General features: G+C 42.5%; 1 protein-coding gene across 3 annotated transcripts in view; it reads left to right on the top strand.

Moving 5' to 3' along the window:
- TTC23L (tetratricopeptide repeat domain 23 like) overlaps positions 1 to 25,811 on the top strand; it is a 49,689-nt gene that overhangs the window by 5,155 nt on the left and 18,723 nt on the right. For all 3 annotated transcript variants that reach the window (XM_046671142.1, XM_046671143.1, XM_046671144.1), the window contains exons 3-8: positions 1,138 to 1,321; positions 4,637 to 4,760; positions 15,377 to 15,533; positions 17,153 to 17,278; positions 19,989 to 20,166; positions 22,109 to 22,217. In XM_046671142.1, coding sequence (XP_046527098.1) covers positions 1,138 to 1,321; positions 4,637 to 4,760; positions 15,377 to 15,533; positions 17,153 to 17,278; positions 19,989 to 20,166; positions 22,109 to 22,217 — 878 coding nt within the window. The remainder of the gene's footprint in view (positions 1 to 1,137; positions 1,322 to 4,636; positions 4,761 to 15,376; positions 15,534 to 17,152; positions 17,279 to 19,988; positions 20,167 to 22,108; positions 22,218 to 25,811) is intronic.

Raw genomic sequence — 25,811 nt, 5'->3', positions numbered from 1 at the left:
ACAACTAAAAATATACAACTGTGTACCAGGAGGCTTTGGAGAGAAAAAGGAAAAATAAAATCTTTAAAAAAAAAACAAACTATGCAATGGTTGAACTTTTAAAAACTATTGCAAATATAAAGGTGATTCCTTTGGGGGACTTATTTATAATTAATTATAAATGGTTCTTGTTCTCAAGATCTCAGAATTCTGTTTCTTCTGGATCACTTTATTGATTTTTCTGGTGATGTTAGGATATACTTATCTCTTTTGTAACGTGAGATTAACTCTTTGACTTTTATCTTTACCATTCTAATTACCCATTCATAATTATGTTCAGCGTTGAAGTCAGAGATGTACATTGTGTGTGTGTGAGAGAGAGAGGCAGGTGAGGGAAAGGGGGCATATTTTCAACCTACTCAGTTCTTTCTCAACACGTTTACTTCTAACGCAACTGAGAAGGCCATTTCTCCTCTGAATCTGCTCCTGACCCAGCGTGAGGTTCCCTCCTCTCTCCTTGCTGGGCCCACATCGTCTATAGTTAGTTGGCCACTACATGTTGAAGCTTTTAAGAAATATGAAAGAGGACAGGTGAGGTCTAGCCTCAAACTGTTAGTTCCCTTTCCATTATTTCATTGTATCCATTTTCTTTCCTGGTTTGGATCAGAATTTTAGAACATGAAGGATCTTTGAAATCTTCCAATACAACACTCTCATTTTGTAAATGAAGAAACTGAGTCATGGAGCTATTAAAAATAATAATAGCTAAGGTTAAAAGAGCACTTACTAAAGAACAGGCACTATGATACATGACGTATGCATATTATCTCATTTAATCCAATAACCTCATCAGATATGTATGCATATTGACCTCCCTTTACAGAGAAGTAAATTAAGTCCTAACTTGCTTAGTGTCATATGGTTAGTAAGCAGCAGAACTACAACTCTGATGTAGGTCGGTGGTTTACCAAATCTGTTTCATTTGAACCCCTACATTGCTGTCTCTGTGCTGGGCTTTGAGGGTGACATGAGTTTATCACCTTTATTCCTTCCAGTTTATGTTAGAAAGCATACCTCTAGTCCCCAGTTGGGAGGGCTCTATCCTTCAGTTTTACCTTGTTTGAGATATGACTCCATGTCCCTCTCTGGTATCCACAGCTCACAGCAAACCAGGATCCTAGCACACCAGCAGACGGATGAGTTGTATCCGGCGACTGGGTCTGGAGAGAGTGAAGAAGACACTAAAGCCAAGGAGGAGAAGACCACAGACTGCATGTCTCTTCCCAAAGAGAAACTGGCCCAGTCGCAGAAGAAAATCGCTCAGCTGATTAAAGGAAAAATGGTAAAACAAAAAACTTGCTAGGCGTTACCTTCCATTTAATAGTATGTCCATGATTACAGAAGCTCTGACTTAACTGCACAGTGGAGCACACGAAGCAGAGGAGGGTATCTTATTTCTTTGTAAGTGGGGGAGAACGAAGCAGAGCATAGTTGGGTAGCCAGCCTCGCTTTGGGTTCCACACCTGGGCTGCTGTGCATTCCTCCTTGGAATATTTGTGCCCCGAGCTTTAAACTAAAATTAATATTTGGTTCTTCCTGTTGCTGTTTGATTACCTTTAATTAAAAAACATTGTTTTGATTTCTCCTGAAAGGTTTCAGGATGATATCTGTGGGGTAACAAGAAGGCCAGGATAGTGAGGCAGGAGGCTGAGAACAAGGGTAGCGGGGCAGAGGTCTAGGCTCAGGCCTGGCAAGGATCTGGGAAAGGTGCTAGTGGTCCCAGTGGAATCATAAGCAAACCCAAACCCCAGAGACGGGAGGTAGCAGCAGAGGTCGGAGAGGCCAGGTGGACGTTTCTAAGAGCGAGGCAAGGACTTGGGAACTAGGAGCTCAGAGCAAATATTTAGCGAGAGTCAAAATCCAGGAACCTGAGATAGGATGACAGTGACCCTCATTATTAGAACGCAGGCACTGGCCTGCTCCCAGAGCATCATTTATCCACAGGGGAGTTCACACACTGACTTTGTGGCCATTCCTGGCCAAGGAAAAAATGAACTTAAAGGACATGTGTGAAAAAAAGGTCTGCAGAGTCTCAGGAAAGGCTGAGAGGCACCTCAGAGGCGGATGATAGAAGCTGACACCCCCCTAGAAGGATAGATCTGTAAATTTACCTCTGTCCATCACCCAGAGAACTTGCAAAGGACAGTCATCCTAGCCTGGGCTCATTGGTATTTCACAGTCACCTCTAGACACAGACAAGTAGCATCTGCCATGGAGTGCAGGTGTGGGCTTTGAAGGCCTGACAACTCCTTGACCAGTGTGAATCATGACAAAGATTTAGATTTAGGGGTTCAGTCTAGCCCAGCTGGTGCTCACAGCCCTGATGGGCAGGAGGATGGGCAGCAGCTGCAGCAGGGCAGGGCTGGCCTCCAGAGCCCGTATTGCTTGTCTCGGTTTCTCCAGGGCAGAGTCTGGGGATGGATGAATACAGAATGTCCGGTGCAGGACAGACCTCAAGGGTTTGGACTCCCATCCCAGTGGCTTTTCATGCTATCACGCTTTTCCTCAAAATAGAACTTAGTATTTACTGTGGTCAGCCCATGGAGAACTCGCAAAAATTCTGACTGAATGGATGTTTTCAAAGCACGAGAGCAATGTCCGTCTGACAGTGTTTGCATGCGTGTATGTGAGCTGGGAGCAGGTGAAGCAATGGGCTAGGGAGGAGCTGGGTCAGGAGGGAGCAGTCGGTGGACTCCCGTACCTGTGTCTTACTGTAGTGGGTTACATTTAGATAGCTCTTAACAAAGCTGGATCACTTGGATGCTGACTCATTTTCCTGACAATAACCCCATGAGGTAGGTGGTATAGGTTTCCAAGTAGAAAAGGAAGCTGGGCCTCGGGGTGATCTTGCCTAACAAACACATCACAATCGGTAAACATCAGAACCAGGGAAACTCCAGGGTCTTCTGAGTCCTTGAAGTGCTGTTTTCACCTCACCAGGAAATAAATGCCTGACTTTGTCAATTAGTGCAGCTAATAGGTGACTGTGTTTGTAAAGTCGCTGAAATCTTTAACTTGAAGGTGCAATTCCGTGATTTCTTAGAGAGCTCTGCCCCTCAGTTCTACAGGGGCAGGGGGCTCTCTCCTCACCCCATCCTTATCCTTGCTAATAGAGAGAGGATCATGCAGCAAGTGTTGAGTGAGTATATTCTCTGTGCACTGGGCATACAGTAGTGACCGTGAGGGACAAACTTCTGTCCTCGAGGAACTTATCTTCTATTTGGGGAGACAGATAATAGACAAGCAAACAAAAAAATAATAGTGTTATATCAGAGAGAGGTAAGTGTCAGGAAGAAAAAAATAAAACAGGTAAATCCATAGACAGTGATGGGGTGAGTGGGCAGGCAAGGCCTCTCTGAGGCGAACAAAATGAAAATGAAACGAGAGACTGAACGACATAGAAAAGTGTCCCCAGCAGAGGGAATGGTGGGAGCAGAAACACTGATTTAGAAATTAGTTTGCTATCTTCAGGAACATCAAATATGTTTAAAAAATCCATAATAAATATAATAATAAAATATAATAATATAAAAATATTATAATATTATTATAATAAAATAAAAAACAAGCTATTTGGTCACCATTGGTGGATGCTAGTGAACAAACTCATTATTTTGCAAGCTGATAAATAAAGAGAATAAATCACGTATCCTGTCCTTCTGATCTGAACTTTACTCTTGGTAGCCAGAAAGTAGATGAGTGGAGATTTCTCTTTGTAGAATTATTCCAGCTAACATATGCAGAAGGAATGATAGAATTAGGCAGTCAGCAGAATGGAGGGACATATCGAATGACACCATAAGCATGCAATCAACAAACTTTACATCTTTGGGAAACACTTTAGACCAAATGACCCAGTTCTTCAACAAATGACTTGCAATAAAAAGAATCAGAGATGGAGGTGGAACCTGTAGATGAAAAGAGACTCAGGAGACATGTCAATGTAGGGACAGTCAAACTGTAAAAGAAATATTAGATTTATAAGGTGACTTTTAGATTTATAAGACTAGATATTTGATATTAAGGAATTATTGTTAATATTTTAGTGAGATAATTTTGTGATTATATTTCTAAGTTCATATCTTTTGGAAATACTTATGAAATAGGAAATGACTTAATATCTTGATTTGCTTCAAAATAATAGAGGGAGAGGGTAGGTGGATGAGGAGCATAGATGTGAAAAAGATAGAGCAGGAGGAGATACCTGATGAAGTTGAGTGAGTTGTTCTCCACTCTATTTGTGTATATCATTAAAGTTTTTCACAATACAAGGTTAAAAGAAGTCACCTGGCCATGATGTAGAAAGTAGACCATGGGAGGCAGGAGTGGAACAGCCCAGGACGGGCTGGTGGTCAGCCAGGTGAGAGATGAGCATGGCTTGAACTAGGTAGTCATGGCAGAAATGAGGAGAAGAGCTTAGTTTTAGGACTTAGGAAAAAGTGGAGCCAACAGGACTTGATGGATTAGATGTGGGATGGAGGGAAAGAGAAGAGAAAAAGGTGACAGGTGAATTCAGTCCCACCTTCCAGTGCTAAGAGCGTGGGCGGGAACTTTCACTCCTTTCCAAAAAGCATAATGACTTCTTTGCTCTCTGCAGAATACCCAAGCAAACAAGGAGCTGATTCGCTGCGCTATCCTTTCTCGGATTATTTTTGGGGAAGAACACTGGAAATGTGCACAGGCTTTGGCCTGCCTGGCTTATGGCTATCTGACACTGAGAGGTACTCAGTTTCCCCGGCTGGGTCTGGGTGGGCCAGCCTGTGACGGCCAAACTGAGCCCACGCACAACCATGGTGGGGGTGGGGATGACTGGGGGGAGGGCTCTTCCTGTCCCCAACTCACACCTCGTCAAGAGGAGGGAAGGTCCATTGATGAGGCAGGCAGTGTGGCAGGGATCTTAGAAGTAAAGATGATAACCATGGTCATGATAGTTAATTTATTAAGTACGTAGCATTTGCCAAGCTAGTCTCATTTAGTCCTCATAATATCCCTTGGAGGGAGATACTATTGTTATCCATAGTTTACAGATGAGAACACTGAGGCGCGGTGGGCACAGGACAGTATCAGAGGTTCCAGCTACAGGCCAAAACGGGGAAGATGGACAGGTATGTACACTCAGCACTGGGGAGGCAGACTCAGTAATATGACTTGAATTCCAAGATCAGAACTCAAGTTCCGGGAAGGTCTGGCTGAGGGAAAGGCAGAGCTCTCATTCTAGAGAACTGGTGCTTCTGGAAGGTACTCTGGTACAGAAGAAGATAGGAATCCATTTGCTAAAACTGAAACCCAAGTGTAAGTTCCACAAGGGCAGGAACTTGGCAGTAGAGGCTCAATAAATGTTTGTTGACAGACTGAAGGAGGCAACAACACATTTCTGGAACCAAAGACACAGCCACCTCAAGGCTCTCTGGCCATCATCCAACCATGTACGCCTGCATGGACTGCATACACTTCTACCATGGAACTCATTGTACTTATTAGACTCACAGGGGCTTTGTTTTAATGCCTCTGCCTCTGAAGTAGAAGCTCTCTAAGGGCAGAGACAAGGTCTCCTTTGACCTGGCACGGTCCCTGGTACACAGTATGGATCAGCCAAGTTGCTGCTTGATAGAACTAAGCCACTGGCCTGGGGCTTTTTTAAGTGCCCCTTGGACCTGAGTCCTGAGGCGGGGCCTAACTTACAGTACGAGAGAAATGATTTAAGGGCTTAGGAGATTTGAGGGCTATGGGGGAAGGGAACCAATGTACCTGGGTCATAATGAGTCTAGATATCAGAAATCAGAACTTTTGAAAAAGTTAAAATTGAATTCAATCCTCACTTATTAAGCTTAGAACTTAAGTATATTCCTTCTTAGGGCTCCTTGGGCCCTTTTGAGCTTGTTTTGAATGTAACTTTAGATTTGTGGACTGTTGATGTGGCAACACTATGAGTGGTTGACATTGGGGACAGTGATGCTGTGAGTCACAGTGAGGTCACAGGGAGGCCCTTTCAGGACTTAAGGCCACATCTGTTGTGTTCTGAGAGAAGGCTGACGTGACATGGCTAAGTAGAGGCGGGAGTCCTTCCTTACCAGCAGAGCAGGCAGCCACCTGTCTGTGATGTTCAAGGGACATAGGAAGGCCCTCAGCAAAACAAACTCTTCCCCTAACGGAGCTACGTCATCTCTCATGTGGGATCTCTCTACTCCAGTCAGGCTGATCTCCTCAGAAACTTGCCGCCTTCATGATAAGAGGCAAATTTAGCAACGTGCTACTTTAACACTTACAGAGTTTCTGTTATAAGCCTGGTGGCACCGTACTAGGCACTGGGGATACATAAATGACTACTAGTGGTTCCTGCCTTCTGGGAGCATACAGGGGTCTTATGATAGGCACCATAATAAAGGCAGGAACAAAATTCTGGGGGACACAAATGAGGGAAATCAGTGGTTCTGCCACTGGGACAGGAGGTCAAGGAAGGCTACAGAGAGAAGGTGACATTTGTCTTGCCTTTGAAGGATGAGTACAGATTTACTATGGAGATTTTGAGGAGAGAGGTAGAGAGCACAAAGTTGGCCTTCCATATGTGTTGATCTGAGGAGTGGGAGGTGAGGTGAGGGCATTCTCTATGAAACTCCTTATACAGAACATTGTAGTTTCTCTCTGGACCTAAGAGGGAAGAACAGAAGACATCTTAGGACAGACAGGTCATGACTAGTAATGGGACTGGAAAGTTAATTTGGGCCCAGGTATTAAGGAGTTTGGGAAGTTATTAAAAGGTTTTAAGTGAGGTGGTGACATAATCAAACTTATATTGTGGAGTGAGAAACTCTGGAGGATGGGTTGAACTGATAGAGAAAACAAAGAAGAAGGCCATTATCCTGCCCAGCTGAGAGTCAATGAAGGCATTGGCCATGGCAATCGGAATGCAGAAGAAATAGTATGTGGGACTGGTGACATTTAGCGGACAGTTACATATGGGGTCAGAAGCTGAGGAAAGAGCTGAAGTTGAATAGGGCATGACCTGGACAATTAGCTGAAATAGAGAACTAAAGAGGAAGCACAGGTTGATAGGGGAAGGGGGAAGAAGCTGCTGAGTTGGGTTTCAGACAGGCTGGATCACGGCCGAGGTGAGGTACCTGTGGAACATCCATGGAGAGATGTTCAGTAAACAGTTGAGAAGTGGATCTAGAGCTTGGGAAAGATATCAGTTTTGGAGGGATTAGCACATAGGAGCAAGTTGAGGCTGTAGGAGTGGATGAGCTTGATCAGAAAAAGTATGTGGAAAAAGAGGGAAAGAGGGCAGATGACAGATTGCAGTATGAGGGCATTAGGAATGGGTAGCGGAAGCAGAGCCAGGAAAGGAAATAGAAGAATCAGGAGGGTCCATGTCATGGAAGCCAAGGGAGGAGAAAGGGTCTCAAAAAGAATTACAGTGTGCTTACAACAGTTTCAAATGGTAGAAGAGAGGTCAAATGTAGAAGTGAGGTGAAGGCTGAAGAGAGACCCATGGAATCGGCAATTGGCAAGTCATTGGCACTTGGTTTGGTATGGACAAGTACACTCCTTGGCCCTGGGAGAGCCCAGATTCAGGAACACTGTCTAGGAGACTTTTGCTGAAATTCAGACTTGAGATGATGGCAGCTTGAACCAGAGCGGAAGGTACCAGAAGCGTTTGAGGGGGACATTTGTCTGAACCTGGAGCAGGCCAGATGCTACCTCCCTTTGGGGAGATAACTATGGTACATCTGTGGAAGGAGGTTGGCCCTCATCTTCTGAAATTAACCGTTTCCATGAATAGCCACAAACTGACTGAGTTTTACTTTCCCAGTTAGCTTCCAGGCTGAGTCAAGGTAGGTAAACAGGTCATATCGCAAAAGATGGTGGGAACACCATCGTTTTTTCCCTGATTCACAGTTCTTCCTGCCACGTGAATGGAGAACCACATTTGGATAGTAGGTTGGAGGGGAAAAAAGTTTTCCTGTAGGAGCCGGCCTGGTGGTGCAGTGGTTAAGTGCGCATGTTCTGCTTCGGGGGCCTGGGGTCCACCGGTTCGGATCCCGGGTGCAGACGTGGCACCGCTTGGCACGCCATGCTGTGGCAGGTGTCCCGCATATGAAGTAGAGGAAGATGGGCATGGATGTGAGCTCAGGGCCAGTCTTCCTCAGCAAAAAGAGGAGGATTGGCTGCTAGATGTTAGCTCAGGGCTGATCTTCCTCAAAAAACTAACAAAAATAGTTTTCCTGTAAAGGAAGGTTTTTTTATGTGTTTGTTTTTTCTAGATGGGAAAAACAGCTTCCTGATTAGATGAAGTACCCACATAATATAAGAGGACTCAGCCTTGAACCCACACTTTCTGAAGCCTAGTCTGGAGTTTTTCTAGAATAGATTATGATCTTGACCTTTTCTTGAGAAGAGCCCAGTGCCTCTTATTTCAGTTGTAGTCCTTACCAAGTCCCTTTGCTGTAACTTTTTTTAAAGTTTGTGGTCCATGGACTAAAACAGCTTGAAAAATAGCAAACCTTCAAGAGGGATGGAGGGCTTGCTGAGTTCCACTTAATTTTGTTGTCATTAATCCTACAACTGCTCTAAAATGGACAGAATTTATGAGCCAGCCTTCCATGTGGGCGGGGTGTCTGCATCTGCGTTCATGCCTCACTGCACACGTGCGTGTTTTATAGCCATCAGCCCTGCTTGCCTCATTTCCCTGTGAGCCTTTTCCAGGCTTGGGGAAGGGGGGTCAAGCCAAAAGGCTGATTTCTCTCAATAAACCATCTACTAGTGAGTATTTAGTGAGGGACTCGTGTGTGCGAAATCCCGTGATGAGCACTTTGGGAAATCTAAGGTACAGAAGGCACAGTCTTTGCTTTGAAAGAATGTACAACCTCATGCGAAAGGTGAGCTCCAGACAGACGTAACTACGATAGAAGGCGCCAAAAGGCAAATGCCATGTCATTGACTTAAGTACAGGATGTTGGGGAAGTTGGGTGAAATCATTTCCGGCTGAGGGTGGCAAGTGATAGATTGAGGAGGAGGTGCCATTTAAGAAAGCCCTTAAAAAATGAGTGGGGTTTGGGTAGGCAGAAGAAGAGGTGGGCATTTCTGATGAAGAACAAGGCCTGGGCAAAGGCCTGGAGGTAGGAAAGCGTAGGTGCTTAGAGAGCAGTCACAGCCCTGTCCAGGTGAGGTCAGGACGGGAAGGTGAACCTGGAAAGGAGGGGACGTCGGGCAGACCGTGGTGGGTTTTAAATACAGACTAAGGAATTTGTAATTTATTTGGTAGGCCAGGAGGACTACTGGAGATTTTCCAGCAGGGGGATGAATAAATCAAAGCGTGCTTTTGGACAGGTCAATCCAGCACTGATAGCTAGAATGGAAGCCATCTCAGTCATCTAGGTGTAAAACCAGGCTGGTGACAGGGGGAGTGAGTGAGAGGGTAAGGATTTAAGAGTCTATGAAGGGCAGATGCATTTACCTTTTAAACCAGAAATCCCACTTCTGGGACTCTTTCCTAAATACACACTTAGAAAATACCATATGGATGAGATTATTCTTTGCAGCATTGTTTATGAAGGTAGAAGGTTGGAAACTATGTGTACCCACTGCCAGAGGACCAATACACATGATGGGATATATGCTCCTTTTAAAAGCGCATGAGGAAGCTCTGTATACTACCAGAGAAAGAGCTCCTGGATACATTATTAGGCAAAGGAGGATGCACAATGCAGTATGCTGGTTCTGTGTGGCAGAGAGAGGGAGAGATATGAGAACGTATGCTTATATTTACGTAAAGAAACACTGAAGGATACGCAAGAAAGAAACAAAAACAAGTTACTTAGAGGGTGCTTGCTGTGAACAGGGTTGGATGTGAGAACTCTCAAGATTTACTTTTTTATATAATTTTAACTTTTAAACCACGGAAATGTATCACTTATTCAAAAATTATCATTAAAAAAAGGAGACTGTGAAGGAAGAATTGGTGTTCCATTTGGGGTTGAGGAAAATTGAGACCCACAGATGACCATGAAGTTTCAGGCCCCTGAAGGTGCTGTTTACAGAGATAAATAGGTCAGAAAGGGAAGTGGATGGAGGGAGAGGAATGGTGAGTTCAATTTTTGATGTATTGATTTTGAATTGCAATAGAGGAATCCACTATTACATTTTTACTTGATGCTGGAAATTTGGGACCAGAACTTGGGAGGAGAGAAGGAGGATCATAAACATGGAGGAATGTTTGAGACCAGAACTAGGGAGGGGAAACGGAAAATTATAAGCATAGAGGCCAAAGTTGAAGTTATAGGAGTTGATAAAACTTCAGAGAGAGAAAGAGAGGAGAAAAGGAAGAAACTGAAGGACACACCCTTGGAGAATGGACACATTAGTGGAAGGAATAAAGGATCCTCGTAAAGAGTTAGCAAAGAACCAGTTAGAGAAGGTTTATAAAGGAAAACCAGGTTGGTTTAGTGCTTTGGGAGCCAGGAGGAGAAGCCAAGTCACCAAGGGTGTCTGAGGCTGCTGCAAGATGGGGACTGAGAAATGTGACTGGATTTATTTAGTAGGAGGTCTTTGGGGGCCTCACGAGAACATCTTCCACAGAATGGGTGGAGCAGAAGTCAGATCCCAGGGATGAGGGGAAGAAACCAGGGCCAGCAGACTAGGCTATGTATGCTACATACTACATATTGAAAAGAATGAGGGAAAGTAGGAGGTAACTAGAGAAGGCGGAAAAATCCCGTGAAGATCATTTTAGAAGGAGACCCAGGAAGATTTTAGGCAGTGAGAAAGGAGCCCGTTAGAGAGAGTATTCAGGTTTTAAAAGATGGAGCAGTTGATGGAATGGGGTTCAGGACTCAATAACATGGGACAGTGAGGGGTCTTTGCAAAGCAGAGAGTATAAAAGGCTGTTGGTTGGTGAAATAGAGTGAGGCACAGTGGAAGTGGAAGTCCCTTGCCAGCTGACCTGGTGGTAATCCTAATGGGCCTAGTGTTTCAGCGGCTGAGAAAAGGGCATCAGAGAACAGCGTGGTGGGTCACCTAGTGGTGAACTGTTTTCAAGAGTTCAGGAAGGAGAATACAGTAACGTGGACAAGCAGTGTCCTGATATTTTGCTTATCAATGAAGCAATTAATTGATTATTAATTAATTATTAATAATAAACAAATAGCCTGTTCTTACTGGAAACCTTCCAGGTATCTGGGGCTCTATTATAATTGTTGCAAACTGCAGAAAAAGAAGCGTAAGTCTTGAGCGCTACCTTCTCTGCCTAGTTGGTAAAAAACAAAACAAAACAAAACTGGTCCAGGAACAACAGGGAATGATAAAAGCCAGGTGATCTGACCTGCAGGCAGCCTAGTACCTGACTGAAGGGAGCTCGCATTTGAGAATGCAGCCTTTTATAAAGATTCTATAAGCAGCTCTATGAAAAGTGTCCAAAGGACAAATAATAAACTGCTTAAGAGGAACGGACCCTGGTAATAATAAATAATGGCTAATATTTATTCAAACTCATTTCATTCTTATGTGCCAGGCACTATTTAATCCTTTTTCATGAATTAATTAAATTAATCCTTGCAACAACCCTACAAGGTAGAAGGTATTTTCTTTACCATTTTATAGGTCAATAAACTTAGGCACAGATAGATTGAGTAACTTGTTCAAGGCCACATGGATAGTAGGAAGTGGCTAAGCCAGGATCTGTCCCTGGGAAGGCTGCCTCTAGACCCTGCTCTCTTAATCACTGAGCCACGCTAACTTAAATACAGATGATGATGTAAGGTGACAACAGCAACCTCCCCAGACTGGGTAGCTCTGAGCAGATTCTCTCTGGCCTGAGTCATAGTAACAGACGTCAGTGGTGGAGTCTCATCCCAAACGAAAGCAAGCGATTGACCTGTCTAGTGGACAATCTCTGGACCTCTTTTCCAGTTCATCAATATGTCCTTGTAATTTCTGAATTCGATGCCAGGAGCAGATCTTGCTGCCATGCTGACTTTTACTTCTGTAATTACTGCACTCTTGGTGCAGGGAGAGGGGTGGTGTCCTTGGCTTGGGAGGGCAAGTAAAGGAAAATGATTCCATCTCAGAGCGGATATTGGAATTGAGGAGATGGGGCTTGGAGTTAGGGAATGAGAGCATGAATCTGTGAGCGTCCTCCCCAGAGAGAGAAAATACGTCTTATACATATACATATATGCAGAGTGTTATTTTTACATAAAAGAAGGTGTTCTTGAAATTAATAAAAAGCCTATTCATTTCAAAGTTTTACTGATGCTGATTCATGGTACTTTTGTCATCATGAATTTTCTCATGTAGGAAATGCTATAAAAATATCACCAAGTGAGATTTTTTTGTAAACATAAAAAAAGAGTTTTTTCATACTTGAAAAGGTTGGAAAATATTTGTCTGAAGCAGTGGTTTCCAAACTCTTGAGAATTAGCTCCCTTATTACTAGAAAAAATTTGAGCAAACACTCTCTGTATATGTGTGTTTATTATAAATTACATACAATGGTACTAATATATTATGTAATGTTATAAATATTCATCAAAGTAGAAAACAAAAAAGATAAGATGAAAACGTAGCAGAGGAGTTTTGGTTTCTCCCCTCCACCCTTGTGGCATCTTGCACACCTGTAGGGGTACACGCACCCCACTGTGGAGACCCGAGTGGATTCTGGGAGGGTGAAAGGAGTGATTTTCCCCTTTAGGGCTTAAAGTTTAATGGGCTGTTTTAAATCAGGATCCTAGTTCAGTTTGCTTAAGCCCCGTTGGTCACCAGCTCAGCTTTTTCATCAGAAGGACCACAGTGTGGAGCATGGTCAAGTGGAGACAAGGAACTCTATAATTAATCAGCTGCTGAGCTTAGAAGAAAAGCAGTCCTCGGGAGATTTCACGACCAGCGCTGGGCACTCTGGGGCGGGAAGGCGCAGACTGGCAAAGCCTCGGAGCAGCTGTCTTATTTGTTTTCTGTTCAGGAGCCCAGAAGGAGTATTGTGCTGACTTGGGGGTGGTTTTCAATAGCTCATCCAGTTTCACTTTTCTCCTTCCTACAAACCCAGGAGAGCTTCTAAATTTGGCTCCTGCATTCCTTATTGACACATGCCCAAGGGCTCACCTGGCTGTGGAAAAGAACCTGTTTGATAGAAAGACTCTCTCAGTTTCCTACTTTAGTGTCTTGGTCTGATGTCCCCAACAGTTTTCTGTTGCCGCTATCTTCTTCAATACACAGAAAGATTCCCTGTTACTAACAGATCAAATCCAGCCTCCTCATCTTGGCATCCAAGACTCCACGTTACCTGTCCAATTCACGCCTTATATGTTTTTAAATTTAAACCTCCCCTTCGGTCAGACTGGTCAACTTTCTGCCTTCTCTGACACTCCTACATGCCCCCACATCCACCCCATCCGTGTGTGCATGCACAAATACACACACACACTGGCTTATTCTTTCTTTTTGGCCTCAGGCTGCTTACTCCAAGTAGAAACCTCTTCTCATTCTTCATCAGTCAAAATCCTACCTACTCTTCAAAAAGGAGATGAGTCCCACTTCCTCTATAAAGATTTTATTAACTCAGTGTTTCTCCAAGTGTGGTCCTCAGATCGCCTGTGTCAGTATCTCCTAGGATGGTTGTTATAAATGTGAATCCCTGGTTCTCACCTTAGAACTTGTGAACCATAACTACTGGCAGTAAGGCCCAGGAATCTGCATTTTAACAGGGTGCTTACGGTGCACAGTGCAGTTTGAGGACCACTGTTATCTGGTAACTTAAGACACAGCCCACCACAGAGTCCATTTTTCTCTTCGGTTGAAACCTATAGAACAGGCATCTTCTGAGTGCTCTGCAAAGACTTCTCAGCTTTAGGCTCACTGTTAGGGCTCTTCCAGAGAAGCTTTGTTCTCATTGTTGCAACTCACGGAGGAGGTCCTGCACATCTGGCCCATAGGAGGGCTGCAGGCATCAATTGCAAGTCCTTTCAAACCATCCCAATGCTGTTGACTACACGCACACTGTGAAACCAGGCTCTCGGGGCCAAAGGGACAGCACGCTGAGGACTGGGAATGTGAAGTGAGAATGAGAGGCACAGCGGGCCTACTGGGCAGGGGCGAATGTGTTCCCCAGACCCTAGATGCTTCAGAGAGGAGAGCTGAAAGTGAACGCCGGCCATGACTGTCTTCGTCAGAGTGGAGGACTAGGATAATGTTTTCTGCTGGCCTTTCTCTTTTCTCCAGGGCTTCCCCTTTCCCATCAGGGATCACTCGACGTGAGCCAGGCTGGAAGATGAGGAAATAGTTCTGTAACTGAATCTTCCCAAGTCTGCCTCTGTTAACTGAATGAACAGCAGTTCAAGTGCGTGCCCTGGAGCACTAGCCTTTAATTAGAAGACAAGGGGAGACACACCAGGTCCTATCTAGGTTCTTGGTGAGGAGCCTCACTGTGTTTAGAAATTTGATTCTTTGTGCGTGTCTGTGTGTGACCAATTAATATCACCAGCTTCATCCTGGGTTGGAAAAATCCCCAGATGGAAGTAATTGTATTTATAGGTCCTTTTATTTATAGAATGCCTCTGCCAGAAAGCTCAAAGCATAGCACTCTGTGGCATAACCTAGTTTGTTCCTGGCCCATCTCCATGTGTTTGGTAAAGGGGCAGCTTCTATAATTATTGTTGTCATTCTGCATTTGGAGGATGATGGAGAAGCTTTGTGGGTTGAAGAGGTCACGTGGCATTAGCAGCAGAATTGGGAATGGGATCCTCAGCTTCCACTCCTCTCTCCATCAGTGATTTCCAAACAGAGGTCCACAGACTAACACCAGGGTGGCTACATAAGATGCACTTATGGAGTTAATTAAAAATATAGATTCCTGGACCCCATTCCTCTAGAGACTCTACTCAGTAGGTCTTAGGGCCCAGGAAACTGTATTCTTTTTTCTTTCTTTTTTTTTTTTGGTGAGGAAGACTGGCCCTGAGCTAACATCTATTGCCAATCTTCCTCATTTTGCTTGAGGAAGATTGTCCCTGTGCTAACATCTGTGCCAATCTTCCTCTATTTTGTATTTGGGATGCCACCACAGCATGGCTTGACGAGCAGTGCATAGGTCTGCACCTGTGATCTGAACCCATGAACCCCAGGCCACCAAAGTGAAATGTGTCAACTTAACCACTATGCCACAAGGCCAGCCCCAGGACTCTGTATTCTTTACAAGCATTCCAGATAACTCTGATGCCCCACCAGTTTTGGGAACCAATACTATAGACCATACAACAACCACACTGCCCACCTCTCCCCTCTCAGGAATATCTTTGACTGAACACACCTTTTTAATGTTTTTCTTCTTGCCACCTACCCTGAAACCCCCCAGGCCTCCCAGCTCAGGCCAAGAAACATGCTGAGTCTGCCAAGAACACACTGCTGACCTGGAAGGGAAAAACGACCTCAGACAAGGAAAGAAAGGAAATCCTGGAAGCTCTGGTCATGCTCTACTACACCCTGGGGGTGGCCTGGCTCCTGCAGAACCAATATCCTTCTCTTCCCAGCTGGGTCTGGTGGTCAGGGCCAAGTGCCACACGTGCCAGATGGATCCTCTCGCACAGGAGGGTGGGAGATGGAACCAAGGCCTTGTAGCTCTATTCCAACATCCAGGCCCTCCACCAGCCTCTTATCTCCATCTAGTACGGTATGAATGCTCCTCCTGTTGTCTATTCATATAAGCTCTGAGTGGAGCCATGGGAGGGATCTCACTGGGGATATATCCCTCAGCCCGTTGAAAGTCTTTGGAGTTTGTCCTGCTCTTCATTGAGTGCTCAAGAAAATCAGTATTAGCAATGAGGACATGGGTGGTAGTGGTGGTGGTGGTGTAGAAGGAGGAGAATGGGTGGTGATTTAAGGCACTGTTTGTCAAACCAGGCTGCACGTTGTAATCCCCTGGGGAGCTTTAAGAATTACTGCTGTTTGGGTCCCCCTAGAGGTTTTGATTTAGTGGGTCTGGGGTGCATCTGAGAGTTTTCAAAGCGCCCCAGGTGATTGTAACATGTAGCCAAAAACCTCTGATTTAATGGACTCCTGATCATTTTAGTTTTTCGGAAATGCTATTAAGAATACTGCCCATGAAGCTGGAGGCCAACCAAAATAAACAAAAGAAATAGTTCTCTGCATCCCCAGAGGGGAACTTTTATATAGGCCTCTCCTCAAAAAGCTTGTGATGTTGACAGCCTTTTGGGTGCCATCCCCATGTGAAAACTGTGAAGGGTATTTCATGCTTATGAGTAATCATGAGCCTACTTTGAGCCCGTGTGTCCCCAGCCTCTCCTCTCTACACGACCCCCTCTCTACTTTGTTGGTCTTGATACTCAACTTGCAGAATCTGATATGTGGCCTTCCTCTGTTATGCCCTTAACAGGGGGTTATTGAAAATGTGGGAAATAGAAGGATATTTGGGAATTAAGGGGATTTTCTTTCCTGCTATTTGCCTCTCGCCAAAAACCTGCTTTGCTTGGACTTTCTAAATGACCCAGAAAGTCCCTTTCAGCAAAATTAATTCCTCTCTTTTACCATTCACAGGAAGCAATTTGGGAAAAATGAGTAACTGTTGTCACACAGTGGATGCTGCTAAAGGAAATCTAGTGTAATTGACGGTTTCTGTTCATTCCTCCAAATGCTCACTACCCACCCCAGCCCTGGCTTCAGGCACCCACCACAGGAAACCCAAGGCCCTGTTCCTTTTCTAAAGAATTCTCCCTTGATGACATATACATACGGAAAATAGAGAGCATAGTGAAGTGCCCATTTTCAAATATGCCTTTGTTTTCCCAAGGGACCCTTTTTTTTTTTTCTTTTTAAAGATTTTATTTTTCCTTTTTCTCTCCAAAGCCCCCCGGTACATAGTTGTGTATTTTTAGTTGTGGGTCCCTCTAGTTGTGGCACATAGGATGCCGCCTCAGCATGGCTTGATGAGCGGCGCCATGTCCATGCCCAGGATTCAAACTGTCAAAACCCTGGGCCGCCAAAGCAGAGCGCGCAAACCCAACCACTCAGCCATGGGGCTGGTCCCCCAAGGGGCCTTTTGTTTGCTTATTAACTGTGGTCCCTGGGCAGTGGGGGCACTTTGTGTGCCTGGCATTTTCCTTGACTGTTTCACTGGCAGAGAGGCCTATTTCAACCTGCAGAAGGCAGAGAGAAACATGATGGAGCTGAAAGAATTATATCGGAGAGGCGTTTGTGGATTACAAGTCTCAGAGAAAGACCTAACAATTGCTTTGGGCAGGTAAGATCTGAGCTTAGAGAAGCCTAGGCTTTATGACTGAGGCCTGGAATCACATGATTATTCTGTACTGTCTCTATAAAGGGAGGAAAATATTCAGAGCAAAACTCTCAGAGCCTCAAATGATAATAAAAGAGGCTTGTATTTACCAAATACATACACCATGGTCCGAGCTTGATGAGCAGTGTCCATCTAACCCTCACAGCCACCACTGGGGTAGTTGGTGCAATTATTATGTCATTAGAGAGAGGGCAAGGAGACGGACTGAGGTGAAACAGACTGTCCAAGGTGACGAGCTTTAAGAGTTGGATCTTTGATCTGACCCCACAGACTCTTAGCCCATCCTGACACTGCCTCTCACACTTATTCTAAAATTACCTTTTTTTCCGAATTGCCACCTACTTTTGTCATTAAGTATGACATCTTAAAAGATGAGGAAGGAACACTTAATGAAGATAATTTGTTGGAGGCCCATGAAAGCTATGCACAACACGTGCATTTTAAGGAAAGTTCTCTTCTGTATAGAAACAAAGTTCATGGAATTTGTTCAAGCCTGAACAAGCCTGAACTGTTTTGCTGTTGAGTTAGGGATCCTCTGAGAATCAGAATATTTAGATATGAGAGTGGGCCCATCAGATTATCACAAGAAAAAGAGAATAATAAAAAGTTTACTGTTCCCTAGATTTTTCAAATATCTTCATGTCCTTGAAAACAATCTGTTTCCAAAACTCTAAGCATTCGGTACAGGAGGGCAGATGACTGAGTGGTAAGTAAGTGAAATACATGAGTCATGCCTGCATCCTCTAAACAAGATGAGTCTAGAAGTCATTGGGAAATGTTGGGGAGATGTCCGAATGTCCAGAGCTAAATCAGACTATTAAGTCCACAGGGCCATAAATTAGAGTCTAGGGAATGTTTACTGCTGTCACATGGGGTAGTGGCAAAGGTTTTTGTGCCTTATAGGAAAGATAGCCTTGTTCCTTTTTCATAATAAATTCTAATGCACATTTCATTCATTTATTCCACAATATTTATTGAGTACAATATTTATTGTGCATGCGCTGTTCTAAGTGTTGGCAAGTTTACTAAGAATAACTACACCCTAGACGCTGCTCTAAGTGCTTTACATAATTTATTTCATTCAGTCCTCTACCACAGGACTATGAGGTAGGTATTTTTATTTTCATTTTACAGATAAGAAAATTAAGGCACAGAAAGATTAAGTGAATCTAGGTGACAGAGCTAACAGGTAGAAGAGCCAGCATTGTCACTGGATCACGTGGTCAACTGGATCATCTGAATCCATAGCTCATTGCCTATACCACACTGAGTTGTGTTTGATATTGACCAAATATCTAGAACGGCAAATCCCTTTTCCCATTTTAAAGGTGGGGAAAATAAGGCAAGGTTGTTCAGGCGAGACAGCTTGGCTAATGTCTCCCTACAAGCTCTTGATGAGGGGCATTATCATTCTATAACTTCTGTTCTTGTGGTCGAGGGAAATAGTGGTCTGATTGATCAAAACAATTTTTTTGTAAAGAATTATCAGATAACATGCCAGTGCTCTTTTGATCATTAATCCTAATCTTTAAAGGAAGGATAAAACTTCCATCTTAAAATAAATTGTAACTGTTGCAGAATGCCTTATATAAAATAATTTTATACATACACATATATTTTTCATTCAACTTGGGAATACAAAGATGGGGGCAAGGGATGAGGCGGAAGTCATGTTGATTGTGTATCTACTATATGTTAGGCGTTTTTACATATAATTTTTGATCTAATCTTCACAACAACCTTGTAACTTAGGTACTCTTAACCTTGTTTTACTTGGAAGGAAATATGAGTGCCTGGAGTTTGACCATACAGCTAATAACTGTGGGCACCAGCTTTGAACTACCCGTCTCCTTCTCTTTGTGTCTTGCTATCTCTAGAAAGATAAACCTTAAGGAAATACTGTTTTATTATCATTTAAAAAAATTATATTCCCCATTTTGTTTTGGAAAATTTGAAAATACAGATAGATATGAAGAAGAAAATGAAATTGTAATATCACCACCCACACATAATTGCTCTGAACATTTTAGTTATATCTATCTACCTGTTTATCTATGTATGTCAGGATCATATTTTAAGTACGATTTTATAACTTTTTTCTAACTTAGGACATTTTGAATTTCTCCCCATGTAGTTAGTCTAAAAAGAAAACATAATTTTTAATGTCTGAAGTATTGTATGATGTGCCATAATTTATTTAACCTCCTTTTAGGGGAATCTTTACATTGTTTTCTCTATCCTCTGTCATTTTTAACTGAGGAGGAATAAACAAAAATAAGTCAAACAAAACAAAGCAAAACTTTGCTTTGGCCTGAAAGAGAGGGAGCCAGAGGTGCTAAAGTTTGATTTTCATTTTAGAAAGTCTATGTTTATGGGTAAATGATGCGGGAAGCCATTTTTTCCATTTGCTTTTTTATAAAATTAGACGGTAGCATGATATATTAATGCGTTTGATGAATGGTAGTCCATGGAATCTGGTAGGTAAAATGCAGCTTGGTAGGAATTTGTTTACAGCAAGGCTGGATTTTGAGCCAACCACTCAGATGATTGGTCTGTGAAGGCCAAATTCTTTAGTTCTTAGAATCAGTTCCTTTTGTGTCTGCAAAGTAAGTGGCCTCTCTGTGACTTTCCGTCTTTGTCCCTTTTCTTGTAGAGCTTCCTTGGCCATCCATAGGTTGAACCTAGCTCTGGCATACTTTGAAAAGGCAATTGGCAACGTTATTGCTGCTAAGGGGGATAGGACGTTGGATCTGGTCAGTCTGTACCAGGAAATTGCTCAGATGGAGCAGCTGCGGAGGAACCACGACCAGGCCATCCAGTACTTGCAACAGGTTGGTGGGTTGACTGGAACCCCACCAGGATAGCCTTGTTTGGCCCCAGACCCAGGGAAACTTGGGCTTCTTAGAAGAACAAGGGGTGGGATTGATTTCTCTCCACATCCACGCAAGAGCCCTTCCTCAACCTTAAATAACCTGGACAGAGAACCCTGACTCAGGGCAGGTGTATCTGCTGTGCGACCTGATTGGAGGACAGCATTTCCCCTCCCAGGCTTCCCCTCATCTCTGTGGGTGCTAGGAAGAGGCAGCTGAGTGAGTCTACTCCAAGGAAAAAAGCCACAGCGGCAGCTGAACTGAAGTCTTCAGCAAACTCAAAGGCTTTTTAAGTGAAAAATCGTGATGTTTTCGTGTAATGTTGTCATTTGTCCTTTAAGCTAGTCTAGCTGGTTGTATTTGCAAGTCTAAGGTTAAACTAACAAAGAGTATTTCACTTGGAGGTAACTAATTTGACAAATGTCCAGGGGAAACCAAAACATAAGAAGGAATGTTGAGTCTGCCATAATGAAAACAGTGCCCTTGAAAGTTCTCTTGAAACTGCTACTTAAATTCACCTTTTCTCTCTTCAAATGAGAACCCTGCTTGTGGCTTCACATATCTCCCATAGCCAAAAGTGGATCAAATATTGGATTTCCTGTATCATAGAAAAGGGGCAATGTAATCCAGCAGTATCTGTGAAAACTGATACTGGAGAAAAGGCATTGCAGACAATCCGAAAATCCAGGTTACTCACATCATGCAACGGAGAGATGTTAGGGAATGCAGGGAGCCCACTGCTTACAGAGAAAGCCAATCTGGCATTTGTGTCCAAGACATTTTTAAAGCAGTGGTCAGATCAAAATGGATAAAACAGCAAATAATCAGTGTTTCCCAACAACAATGAAAAACAATAGTTCAAATTTATGGAGCACTTCTACTGTGTGCCCTTGAGGATATATTAATTCATATAATCTATGCAACAACCCTAGGAAGTTGGCACCATTATTACTTTATCTCATTTTAAGGATGAGGAAACTGAAGCCCAGAGAGTTACAGCGAATTCAGCTGAAGTTGTGTAGCTAACCCGTGGGGGAGCAGGGATTTGATCAAACTCAGAAAACTCGACCTCAGACCTGTACTCATAACAACTCTGCCCTGTGTCTTAGCTCCAGAGTCTGGCTGATGATCTCTGGAGCTTCTTGAAAGACCTCACCGTGTTTGACCTGTGAAATATGAAGCACAGGTGGTTCTTTTCTTGCTGGTGGGTGTGGACTGGATGTCTTCTCTCTTCTTTCTCTTTCCAAAGTGTTACTCCTTCCATTTTAATACAAATAATAACAATAGTAAAATCTACACTCCTCTGATGCTTACTATATTCCAGGTGGTATTCTAAATACTTTACATCTATTAATTCATTTAATCTTTACAACAGCCGTCTGTGACAAATACTACTTTTGTCATCCCTGTTTTGTATTTGAAGAGGTCAGTGGCTTGCCTTATGTCACAGTAAGTCGCTGAGCAAGGACAGGAACTCAGGCAGTATGGCTCTAGGATCCAAGATTTATTAGACTTCCTTTGATACTTTGAGAGGCTGAGCTAAAGTTATGATTTTATTTTTGCCATGAAACCTAATAAAAAATAATAATAGCTAACATTATTGAGAACTTACCATATGATGGGTACTAAGCCCAGTGCTTTGCATGCATCATCTCATTTACTCTTTCCCAAACCCTAATCAATGGGAACAATATATTCTTTCTACATATGAAGGTGAAATTACTTGCTCAAGACTCACAGCTAGGAAGTAGCAGAGCCAGAACTCAAATTCATCTCTCCTGTAACTCCACGATTAGATATATATCAGCTCGCAATCAACTAGCAATTCCATGAAAACTACTAGAAAATCCACAGTGAAACACCATCATTTGAGTACTTACCTTGTGATTTTTCTCTATTCCAGGCCCATTCTATCTGTGTTTCTTTGTTCACTGAAGTCAGCCCCCAAACCGCAGAGGCGAGCGCATTACTAGCCAAGGCTTATGCCATGTCTGGAGAGATCCAACACAGGGGTAGGTGGAAGAGGTGGCCTTGCACTTATCATTATTTCCCAGTCATGGGAGGGAAGAACACTGGGGATTGGTCTATCTATCAATATAGACAAATTATAATTAGCTGTTCATGCCTGTGATGGAAAGATAAGGCCAGACACCATTTTGTACAAAAGGATTTACATATGAATTTAGGCACAGTAGCCTCCCAAATTAGTTGGAACATCAAAACCAATAAGAGCTTCTGATTTCTATTTCCTTTATTCTCTTAGAGTCTCAGCAAAATTCACCTGCATAAAGAGTGGAGATTATACACGCTATGAATGTGGCCTGTGATGTATCTGTTGATGAGGAAATCCAGTGATAAAAGAGAAAAATGCTGGCTCCTCCTCTCATCCTCCTCCACTCTCAGTCTCCTTGACACTTTTCCTCTGGCTTATAAGAGGGAATGTTTGTAGCAGCTAGAATTTTCTTGACCTCTTTTCAGAAGTGAGGTACTTGGGGTCTAGAGGAAAGCCAAGTGATGAATTCATCCTTCAACAGTAGTTCTTTCTCAGGGAAGGTCGTCCTTTTGCAAGTGGGGATTTGGGAAAGACACCAAGGAACTGGTGAAGGAGGACAGTATCCCATGCTCAGCTGGCTTGATCAGACTAATGGACACTAAGGAATTCAATGGCCCATCGGGAGGAATTTGGGATTTGTGAAGATGTAATTTAAATATTTTTAAAATGTTGATTTTTCTCTGCTTATAAAAGTAATCCATTTTGGTATACATTATTTTCCAGTCATATGTGAGAAAGAGTGAGAGAGAGAGAAAGAGTTGTAGAGAAAGTTTTGCATCCTACTTTTTTCCATTCTTGTATTTCCCCATGTCATTGAATAAATATTCATTTTTAGTTTTCAAAGCTATTTTGATATTTTAATTATTGTTTTCTTTAGCATAAATGTTCATTGAAAACACTTCTTTATTCTGTGTTTTCTAGTTAATTATCCTGCTCCTTTAAAAAATTTCCTCATGTATACTCACAGTATTTGTACTCCATCTATATATTGGTTGTTTTTTAAGTAGTCTTCATAGTTATTAAGAAATATAATCTATTTGTGAATATGTAAATTTTGTGTGTGTGTGACGAAGATTCCCCCTGAGCTAACATCTGTGCCATCCTTCCTCTACGTTGTATGTGGGACGCCTCCACAGCATGGCTGACGAATGGAGTAGGTCTGCACCTGGGCTCCGAACCTGCGAACCCCAGGCTGCTGAAGCAGATGGCGTGGAACTTTAACCTCTCAGTCATGCGGCCAATCCCCTGGAAATATTTTTAAGCGAGAAAAAGTTTATGATTATTGAGTTGGGAGATTCCCAAGCTGCCTTATTCTTTTCTTGCATACTAATTTTTTAACTTAAAAAGAATCTGGATCCTCACCTCCTGTCATTCACCAAATTCCAAATGGATTAACATTTTTTTACATCAAAACTGAACAGTATAAATTACCCCAAAGAGAACATAGTACGGGAATAGAAAGTACTAAAATTAAAAACTGGAGAAAGAAGAACTCTTTGAGTACACAAAGATATACCAGAAAAGAAGAGATTGATAGGTTTAATTATAAAAAGATCTAAAACTTGTGGCTGCCACAAAATACCATAAGTAAAATTAAAAACAACTCAAAAGATGAACAGATAACCTGAATAGATCCTAAGTATTAAAAAAAAGAATTTTTAGTTAACCTTCTAAGAAAGAAATCTCCAAACCCAGATGATTTCACTGGGTAATTCTACTTAACATTTTAAGAAGGAACAACACCCATCCTACATAATCTTTTCCAGGAAATTGAAGAGGAAAGAATACTTCCCAACTCATTTTACGAGGCCAGTATTACCCTGACCAGGCAAAGACATTGCAAGAAAAAACAAAACAACAAAACAACTATAGACCAATACCTTTCATGTGCATAGACATAAAAAAATCTCCAACAAAATATATAGCAATATGTAAAAAGAATAATACACCATGATCAAGTGAGGGTTTTTTTCTTGAGAATGTCGGGTTGGGGCAACAAGATTTTTGGTGGTGAACACAATGCAGTCTATACAGAAGTCAAAATATAATGATGTACAATTGAAATTTATGTAAAATTATAAACCAACGTGATCTCAATTTAAAAAAAAAAACCACAATGAGACATGAGCTGGGGCTGGCCCCGTGGCTGAGTGGTTAAGTTCATGCGCTCTGCTTCAGTGGCCCAGGGTGTCACTGGTTCGGATCCTGAGTGCAGACATGGCACTGCTCATCAGGCCATGCTGAGGTGGTGTCCCACGTAGCACAACCGGAAGCACTCACAACTAGAATATACAACTATGGACTAGGGGTTTTAGGGAGAAGGGAAAAAAAAGAGAGACGTGACCTTGAAACATTTTACTGTCCCTAAAACTGATGTGAAAAAGTCAAAACATTACAGTATTGTGTACTTAGAAACCTGTTAAGAGAGTAGATACCATGTTAAGTGCTCTTGCCAAAAAAAAAAAAAAAGCAAAGGGACACCAGAAATCCTTTGGAGGTGACAAATATGTTACTACTTTGATTGTGGTGATGGTATCATGAGTATATGTATACGTCCAAATTCATCAAAATGGATACATCAAATATGATTTTTTTTGTATATTAAGTATACCTCAATAAAGCTAAGGGGAAAAAAGGATGTCAAGCTGATTCGGTATTCAAACCTGAATCAATGTGCTCTACCGTATTAACAATCCGAAGATGAAAAGCATATAATCTAATCAATTGATGGAAAAAAAGCATGTGACAAAATTCAACATACATTCATGATGGACGGGGAGCTTCCTCAATTTGACAAAAGGCGTGAACAAAAACCCTACAGCTAACATCGTGCTTAATGGTGAAAGACTGAATGCTTGCCTCTTAAGATCAACAACAGGGCAAGATTTTCACTCTCACTCTCTTATTCACCATAGCACTAGAAATCCTAGTCGGTGCAATAGGCGAGAAAAAGACACATAGGTTAGAAGAAATAAAATGGTCCCTATTTGCAGACAACACGACTGTCTCTGTAGAAAACCCCAAGGAATCCACAAACCTCTAGAACTACTGAGTGAGTTTAAGCTTAGCAAGGTCACAGGATACAAGGTCAACACACAAAAACTAGGCATATTTCTATATGTTAGCAATGCACAACTGGAAACTGAAATTTTTAAAAATACCACTTACAATAGTCCCCTCGTCCCAAATGAAACACTTAGGTGTAAATCTAACAACATATGTACAGGGTCTGTGTTCTGAAAACTACAAAACCCTGATCAAAGCCATCAGAGATGACCAAATAAATGGAGACATACTGTGTTCATGGATTGGAAGCCTCAATATAATAAAGATGTCAGTTCTTCCAAAATCAATCCATGGATTTAACACAATTACATCAAAATCCCAGTAGGAATTCTTGTAAATATAGGCAAGCTGACTCTAAAGTTTATATGGAAAAGCAAAAAAAACTAGAATAGCTAAAACAATTTTGAAAAATAGCACAGTTGGAGAAATCATACTACTTGATTTTAAGATTTACTATAAAGCAACAGTAATCAAGAGAGTTTGGTGT

The sequence above is a fragment of the Equus quagga genome, chromosome 9 (assembly GCF_021613505.1).
Source record: "Equus quagga isolate Etosha38 chromosome 9, UCLA_HA_Equagga_1.0, whole genome shotgun sequence".
In the NCBI taxonomy this organism is placed as follows: Eukaryota; Metazoa; Chordata; class Mammalia; order Perissodactyla; family Equidae; genus Equus; species Equus quagga.
Note: the sequence above shows the minus strand (reverse complement) of the source record. Positions and strands in the feature narration are given on the sequence as shown.